The 9334-nt window shown below is 34.7% G+C and overlaps 2 protein-coding genes across 3 annotated transcripts in view; both read left to right on the top strand.

Annotated features, from left to right (window-relative positions):
• Positions 1 to 802: 802 nt before the first annotated feature.
• LOC107703155 (transmembrane protein 233-like) lies at positions 803 to 5152 on the top strand. The gene is made up of 3 exons (XM_016505689.1): positions 803 to 1150; positions 3650 to 3784; positions 4634 to 5152. The coding sequence occupies exons 1-3, from the start codon at positions 959 to 961 to the stop codon at positions 4643 to 4645; spliced, it is 339 nt and encodes a 112-aa protein (XP_016361175.1). The 5' UTR covers positions 803 to 958; the 3' UTR covers positions 4646 to 5152.
• Positions 5153 to 8508: 3356 nt separating this feature from the next.
• LOC107703154 (5'-AMP-activated protein kinase subunit beta-1-like) overlaps positions 8509 to 9334 on the top strand; it is a 6122-nt gene continuing 5296 nt past the window's right edge. For both annotated transcript variants that reach the window (XM_016505688.1, XM_016505687.1), the window contains exon 1: positions 8509 to 8647. The gene's annotated coding sequence lies outside the window, so the exon portion shown is untranslated. The remainder of the gene's footprint in view (positions 8648 to 9334) is intronic.

The raw sequence follows: 9334 nt of genomic DNA on the forward strand, positions 1-9334 counted from the left end.
ATATATATTATTTTAGATTAAGATGTGTGCAAGTTGTAAAGAAAATATGTTACTTTTTACTTGATGGTTGCACCACATGATACTTTTAGTCATTAAATTTAGACTTATGTTGTTGTTGTTGTTTAAACCATATGGAAACAACTATAAAAAGTACATGTCAAAATAACCATATTTTTAGAACATTTGGCTACACATTTTGAGGTGTCCTTGTTACAGTGTAATTATACGCTTAAGTACTGAGTATTAATTAAGTACATGTACTTACTATAGGGTTATGGTTGCATGTAATTATGCATAATTTACTGTTATTACTATAAGTACATGTAACGTGTAACAAGAACACCGTAAAATAACGTTACCAAAGATACAGACTTTTACACTATATCATCCAGTGCACTATTGTGCATATGTCATGTGTGATACAGCCTTTATCCTCTATGCTGTGCTGTTTGCGACATCCTCACTTGCAGTACTATGCAAAAACCGTGGGAAAATTGCCAGTGTTCATTTCTTGGCAGCCTTGTAATGTGATTTTGGGGCCATTATCCATATGGCTGTATCAGTTGTAACTTCAACACTCCCTTCTCCCTTTGTCAGATAATGGTAATATGGGCAAGTAGACAGGCTTTTTTTTCTCTGCTTGCCTCTCCTCTTACATCTTACATTGCTTCAGCGTCCTGCACACATTCTCTCTCTCTCCCTCTCTAAAGTGGGATAGTGTTCAGCCCGGGTGGTAATTAGGTCATAAGCCATCTCTGACTCACTCAACATCTCATCCATGCCTTTCACACTTACCCAATCATCTGACATCCCCCATGAGTGTCTTCATGAGCTCTTGCCTTCTTGTTTCTCCTCTGGTTTTCCATTCAGTTTCTTGATCTTCTCCACACGGCTCTTGTAAATGTTCTCACCATCTCCTGCTCCTTCTTAACTCTGCACCGCTTGACACTCCTGCATCATGAGTCCTGGTCTTCAGCGGTCGGATGGAAAGACAAACCACTCTATCGATGGGAGTTCAGAACACAGTTTTGGAAGGTGTGCTGAGGCGCAGGGGGCACCACCACTGAGAAATTACATTGTTTTGACTATTTTCACTTGCTTTTGTCCAGCGTGGCCTATTAACATTGTAGCATTGGTCTTTTCTCTAATGGTGAGTAGAAAAGACTATTGTTTTTTTGTTATTATTGAGTGTATCTACCTGGACAGTTGCAAAAATGGAAATTCTGTCATAATTTGTTCACCTTCATGTCCAATCAAACCTGAATGACTTTCTTTCTCTTGTGGAACATAAAAGAAGATATTTTGAGAAATTTTCTGTCCATACAATGGAAGTCAATGGTGACCAAAAAACTGTTTGCTTACTAACATTCTTCAAAATACCTTCTTTTGTGTTTTGCAGAAGAAAGGTCGTATAGTACAGGTTTGCAGTGACATGAGAGTAAACAATGACAGAATGTTCATTTTTGGGTGAACTATCCCTTTAAATCAAATTCTTAACTGAGGATATAGATCACAATGTGCAGTTTATCTTTGGTCTTATCTTTGGCAGCAGAGAGTGTTTTTCTGAAAAGTTATGTTTCTTGTGGGTTTATAGTTTTGCACTTGGCAGTGTGTTATACATGCGGCTTTGAAATCTGACTAAACGTAATGTTCTTATGATCCAGATAGACATATAAGTGTTATAAATAGACAGGCCTCAAGTATCTGTGCAGTTAATTTTGTAGCACTTCCACACTTGCAAGCAAGACAGCATACACTCTCACACACGTCTCACACACACACCCTTTCCCCTACATGAACATTCACACGGCAGCCTGCAGATGTGCTCACTTGCACAAGGCACGTGAAAGGTGGATACTATGATGATGAACCTTCTCAGGCTGTTGTTCTCAACCAATGCTTATATGAACAGGAAAGTTTTTTCAGTGGTTTCCTACCTGACTTTTCACACCTTGACCTCAGAATAAGAGACACAGCTCTTACAGTCTGGCTACTAACATGTAATTCTTTTTTTTTTATGTCAATTAAAAAGAAAGTTACTTTTTCTATGAATTTAATATATATTAAAGAACAGTGTTTCTCATTCTTTTTTGTCTTATAGTATCTAAGGCCATAACCTCATCAATACGGCTCAACATTAATATATTATATATATATATCTTGTGATAACTGTAAATGTGGAGGCAAATACTTGAGGCCTGTGTGTATTATTAAAGCCATTAATATTATTAATTTAAGATAATATATAGTACATTTAAATGATGGTGTGTAAATAATTGTGTAAATAATAAATAAAAAGTATTTAAAAATAATTATAAATAATATTAATGTTAGAAAAATATGTAAATGTGAAATTATTTTTAAATCATATTATTTAAAGCTTTTAAACAGTAATAATTGTTACTATGGGTGAAAAACTGAAAATGAAAAACATTAGGTTAACGCTTAGTTTTTTTTTTATTATTAGTCTAATGACAACCTTAATATTTTTAAGTAATTTCTGCGTTACAGTTTTAAGCACTGCACCATAGGAATAAAGAATAATACAATGAATCAGGGGGTGTGGATCGAGACAGAATGGGTATAAATGTAGCATATGATCATTTGTATATTTTTGTAAGGTACAGTTATTCATGGCATACATGTGATTCATCCGCATCATAAAAATGAATCATTTTCACCAGCTGCCCATTTCAGTCATACCATTCCCCTGCATTCAGCAATCAAATCTGTGCTTTCAAATGCCACTAGCAGACTAGAGGCTGAATGGGGTAAAGTGCAGGGGCTTGCTGTGGAGAGCAAAACCTCCAGTTTCAGGTTGACTCTGCCACTGCTAACACATTAAAACTTTAAGGCTCACTGACTACAGCAGCTGCAGACGCCACCACACCGCCTGTGAGAAACTAGAAGAGCATCACAAATCATGCAAACCAGCTTACTGCCCTCTGACACACTGGAGGGTTTTATGCACACTGTAACATTGTCAAAAGTGGTTAACACATAATGATTATCTTTACAAGAGCAGAGATTTAATGCTTTTAAATATTTTTTTCTCTCACTAAACTTAATGTTCATACATGAAAAAAATATTTAATAATCCTTAAAACAAGATTTACTTGAGATTTACTTTCATATTTACTTAAAATGCATAATATATTAAAACTATTGTATTTTTTTTTATGTTTTAGGCATACATTTCAAAACATTTAGTGATGTTTACCTCTAATAAAAAGTTTAGACCTCCTGCTTTGTCTCAAATAATATCCAAACCCGAATAATTATGGTTTTAATATGCGAATCAGCTTAGTGAAGTCAGATCATCTTTGTCATCCCAGTAAATGTGATTTAGTGCGAGTGAGCTGTATGTCCAAGGCTCAGTTTGCTGTCTGATCTTATTAAGAGAGCTGAAATAAGGCTGGCATCTTCACTACGCCCCTCATTGCTGTCTGCTTTATGGGCAACATACTGAAGTCTAGTTTTCACTTAGAGACCTGTCACTAATGCTGCAATCCAAATATGCTTCAAATGTATTTTTATATTAAGTAGAATTTCTGTATAGCCTCAATCAAATTAATCTCTTTGAGTTTTTCAAACCTGAATTTTTTTATTTTGTCAAATTGTGCCTATTCTCACCTATTCTCTCTTTCAGTCTCAAAGCAGTTATGATGCAGAAGACTATGAAGGAGCTCAGCGGTTGGGGAGAAAGGCTCTTCACATGGGAATCGCTTCCCTAGTCATTGGCCTTGTGATCATAACGGTCTTCTGTGTTGTACACTTCACCACGGTACTCATTTGCACTAAACTTTCTCAAATATATTGTAAATATGATTTGTTTAAGGAATAGTTCACGTAAAAATGAAAATTCAGTCATTATTCACTCATGCCTCAGTCTTTCCAAACCCGTATGAACTTTTGGAGAAAATCATAGCCACTGTTTTCAGTATAATGACAGTGAAGGACTGGCCAAAAAAAAAAAAAAAAAAACACCATAAAAGTATTCTAAAAGTAGTTCTTATGACTCAAGCGCTATATTTCAAGTTTTCTAAAAATTATATGATAGCTTTACATGAGAAACAGACTGAAATTTAACTCATTAATCACTGAAAATCCTGCAGTAACCATTAAAGGGAGCTGCAATACCTACGTTGTGAACAAAGTGTTCTTTTAAGTTTAATCTTTTATATTAATCAGTTGATTCTGTTCACAAAATCAGTGTAAATGGTTTGATAACAAATTGGACTGATCTGGTTTTCAGATTCACTCACTGTCTTGGCAGTTCAACTGCAGTGGTTAAAATTCAACTTGAGGGGAAAATTATCAGTGAACTCATCACACAAACCCTTTATGTGGCCTCATAAGATCACAAGAGATGTACTGACTACTTTTAGGGAGATTTTTTGAGACTTGAAAACTCCTATTCCTATTTATTCACCAGATTTTCTCCACAAGAGAAAACTGTGTTTGGAACAACACGAGGAGTACTAAATTAAACTTTTTTTTGGGGTGAACTATTCATTTCAATTATCAGTTGTAAATTATATTCTAACTTGCATGTTATTTAGGTAACATGATGTATGCATTGTGTTCTCATTTTGTGAGTAAATATTTTCTACTTTTTATATCAACTAAACAGAATGCAATCTGATAGTGAAGAAACCAGTTTGACAGGAAGACTACACTGTAAATTGGTGGTGATCAGTTCCAGTGAACGCCAGAGGACACTGTGAGCTACACCCAGAACTTGGTTTCACTGTGGTGGCACCATGAGCTTGAACCATCCCAGGTTTATAAGTAATCAATATTTTCAAATGGAATGTATAAGTGGGTCTGATTTGCTCAAAGCATGGCCAAGAATCCAAACTACAGAAATCTTACACTAAAAGTCACTTAATATTCATACCATCTCAGAACGATGTTGTTTATTTCTGCAGGCAGTTCAACTGCATTTGTACGTCTGTATTTGCTGAGTATCATGACACATCAAATATTGTAAATGTGTAGTTTAGAGGTGTACATTGTATTTGTCCTAAAGCATACTAAAAGGATGCTTGCACCCAAATAGCTGATGCTTTTACAGAGAGAGAGAGAGAAACGTGTTATGTTGTATGGGTGAATGTAAAATTACAGGAAGTATACGATCATTTTTATGAATATGAATAAATATGAAATGTATGAACTGACTCAATACACTAAATTCACAAGTGTCTGTATCAGTTATATACAGAGGCGGACAGTAACTAAGTACATTTACTTGAGTATTGTACTTAAGTACACTTTTTGAGTATCTAGACACAATATCGTCTGATTTTGCTAAATTGTGTACGTGAAAATATTACCTATAAAGCCACAGAAGAACTGTTGTGCGACTCCTGATAAAACACAAAAGGTGTTTGACTGAAGCAGCACTGCAGACCGTTCTGTGTATGACATCAAAGAACAGCGAGAGCAATTAGACAGCATTTTTTTAAATGTTTGTTTTGATGTCAAATAAGTCTTGCTGTTTTGCATTTTTGTTAAAGCAGTGTTGCTGTTGTAAAGTTATACAGCTACAGTTGTGTTGCTGGGTTTTAAAGCAGGTTTGATTTTGTTTCTTCCTTATCAGTCTGTATTTACAGCAATTTCACTGTCCACTCTGTTCAAATGTGGATGAATGGCTACACATAGATGTGTCCAGAGCTGCAGAGGTCACTACCATCCTGCTTTTGTGGGGGTGGGTAGGGGTGTTAAATAATAATAATAATTATTTTATTTTTTCCCCCCATAGGTTTTTAACATTCTAAAAGCTCTTTATTCCAAAGATACTACAAGCGATTCAGTTTATTCAGTAGGTGTAATGTATTGCAAGTTGCTTCAGAGGTATTGCAAGTATTACACCAGCAGCATCTGAACTTTCACTTAAGTAATGGAGTTGTGTACTTTGTCCGCCTCTGGTTATATAATGGATTATAGCGGCTCTAGACATTCCCTCTCCACCTTTACACCCAATGTAATCTGCAGCATTTGGAGTATTAAGTATTATGATATGTAATATTATAGCCAGCTCTGGTTAAATATAGCTAAATCTGTCTCCAGTCTTGGCAATCAAAGCAAACAACTACTAGCTAAACATGCAATAGTATACTAGTGGTAGTATTTACTTTAAGTGTTTCATTGACTAGTTTTCAGTGTACTTCAATGTACGGGTGATTATAGTAATAGTAATCAGTGTGTCACTACCATCAATCTCACTTCAGTTCCTAACTAATGTTTTTCCAAGATGTACTGGAGGAGGTCCTTCTCACTACTGTTGCCACCCATGCCTGTGTTTATTGAAGTGTGCTTCGCAGAAACAGTTCCACTTATCTCAGGACCTCATTGCCAGTCATGTCATGACACAGCCGTGAGAATGTCGCAAGCTTCTGATGAACATGTGTGGACTCTCAAACACAGCTGTCTCACTCCATCACAGGACACACCCAATGGCACAGTCCCTATAAATAAATAAATAAAAAAGTAAATAAATTAATTAAATATGAAAATATATTAAAATATATATAAAAAATATAAATATGATAATATATAATTAAAATATAAAAGATAAAATTACTACCAAAATATTTTAATAAAATGTCAAAATATAAAATATAAAAATTATTTAAAAAAACACTGTATATGCTGTTTTAACTAATATACTTCCTTTATTCTTGTAATTAAAGGGGTCATATGATGCGATTTCAATTTTTCCTTTCTCTTTGGAGTGTTACAAGCTCTTGGTGCATAAAGAAGATCTGCAAAGTTGCAAAGACTAAAGTCTCAAATCCAAAGAGATATTCTTTATAAAAGTTAAGAGTCAGCCACACCTACCTAAAACGGCTCATTCTAACACGCCCCCACATGTCTACGTCACTTTGTGGGAAGATTTGCATAACGCCGCCCAAATGTTCACGCAAAGAAAGAAGGCGTAACTTTTATTCTCGCTGTAGTTTTGTTGTTGCCGCCGCCATGTCGTGAGTGAAGGCGCTGTGTGTTTAGTTGTGAAAGTGAAACTACTTTGTTTGGCCTTTCTTTTTCTTTTTTTTTAATTAATTGTATATGCTGAACAATTAACATTCAAAAGTATAACAAAAGGTTACAAACATGGTGTTCACGTTTTCTGGAAGAAAAAAAAAAAAAAGGGAAAGAAAAATAAATAAATAATAAGGAGGGTATACATCAAATAATCACAATAGAAAAGAGGAGTTTAGTTCTTTGAGCATGTCCATAGTTCTGGTTGCTTTCCGATTTGACAGACCTTGAAGAGTTTCAAAATAAATCCTCAAATCAGCTTTGAAGTGGGAGATACTGGGCTTCCTTTCTGACCATTTACATTTGTGTATGTAAAACTTACCTAATAATGTTTGGAGGTTTAGCATAAAAATGTGACTTATAACATCTCTTTTTCTTATATTAATTTTAGATCCACTCAAAATAAATAAATATTCAACATCAATCCAGAAAAATTGAACATACATACATTCAAAAAAAATATGCAAAACAGTCTCTACATGCATTCCACAAAAAACACAAAATTCAGAGAGATCAGCTCTGTATCTCTTGAGAAACTGGTTAGTTGGATAAATTATATGTATAATTTTAAAGTAAACTTCACTAACTTTATTTGTGACACAGAATTTATTATAAGTCCAAATCAATTTCCAGTTGATATTCTCAAAATGGTTATTCCAGAAGTACTTACACCGAAGTGTTGCAGGGCAGTGAATCAAACATCTAAAAAATATATTATTACATTTTCTATCTTTGATATCAATACCGTTTAATAAGATCTCTTTTTTAAATGTTGATTGCTTAGATTCACTAAATCCCTTTAAAAGACTCACAAATCCTGCTGGTATTGCATCAATTACAATACTATATTCACGCGGAGGTATTGGAATACCAAATTTCTCTAAAAATTCAGTATATGTAAGTAAATATCCTTCATTATTTATCAACTGTGAGACCATTAGAATACCATTTTTAACCCAATTAGTATAGAAAATTGATTTGTTCTTATATTTAACATATTTATTATTCCAAATTATCTGCCTATGGGGAGAAAAATGATGTTTGTATATAAGAATCCAATATAAAAGAGCCTGTCTATGAAAATTAGATAACTTAATGGGGAGTTTGTTGACCTCAAAATCACACTTCAAAAGAAACTCTACGCTCTTTTTAGCAACATCATATGACCCCTTTAAAAAAAATCAAATGAAATGAAGCTGATGGTCTATATTTGGTTGCTGTAATAAACTCCATTAGTGTACGCCAAAGTCAAAACTGCAGTTTTTACGTAGTTTATGAATAAGTAGCAAATTTCTACATTGCATTTGTAGCTGATAAATATGTGAATATTTTATCAAAGTTTGAGATATACGCTACACACAGTGCAAACAATCGCTGTGTTACAGAAGAAACCAAATGTGTTCCAGCCTGTTTTTATACAGTCTATGGTTCCAGCACTCCCCGTCTCCCACTGGTTTAACTGCACAGCGCGCTGGTTATTTCCCTTGTCCCGAGCAGCAGGCGGAAGAGGCGTGCTTAACATTTAACCTTTCTGTGAGGCAATGTGAAAATGGCGTTATGAAAAGAAACAGTCGCGGGCTACGGGCAAATAACGTTTTCAGAGGTAAGATATTTAATCATAAGGGAAATTACCACAGTCCGAGAGGAAACGGAAATAGACTGTGGTCGTTTCTGTAGGCGAGGCTTACACGCAAGAACGGGAACAAAGAAAAAACGATGCCAAAATACGAGCAAAGAAACAATAGACTAGTTTTTTAACGTTACTTATTTGGTATTTCTAGGTTATTCAGCTGTTGAATTGGCTGTGTAACTCTAGACTGCTAAACAAACGCCGTGTAACTGTTAGGTATAAAATGTAGTTTAGGTGACTTCCAAAACAATTGTAAACAGCGGTCAAAGGTTAAGTTACTTCTTTAATTACATTGTTTGTGAACCGTATGCGTATTGTAACGACTTATTTTTAAGGAAATATAAACGTCTTTAAATTCATGTAAATACAAAGGTAACGTTAGTTTTCGGCCTCAATCTGTTTGTTGCATGTCGTCTCGTGGAACCCAAACTGTTCTTTGGCGCCTCTAGCTCTTTTTTTTTTTTTTAGCTATACGTCGATTATCTGAAAAAGCAAAATAATAAGGTTCTTGCCATATTTGTCGTATGTGATATATAAATCTTTGATAAATTGATAAATAATGACTACTTCTTTTGTTGTACACTTACCTTCCGATACTACTAATCCCAAGCATGCGTTCGGTTGTTATGGTTACCAGGTGAAGGTCGCTAGCGTTTATTT

The sequence above is a fragment of the Sinocyclocheilus anshuiensis genome, unplaced genomic scaffold, assembly GCF_001515605.1.
Source record: "Sinocyclocheilus anshuiensis isolate Anshui unplaced genomic scaffold, SAMN03320099.WGS_v1.1 scaffold794, whole genome shotgun sequence".
NCBI classification, from domain to species: domain Eukaryota; kingdom Metazoa; phylum Chordata; class Actinopteri; order Cypriniformes; family Cyprinidae; genus Sinocyclocheilus; species Sinocyclocheilus anshuiensis.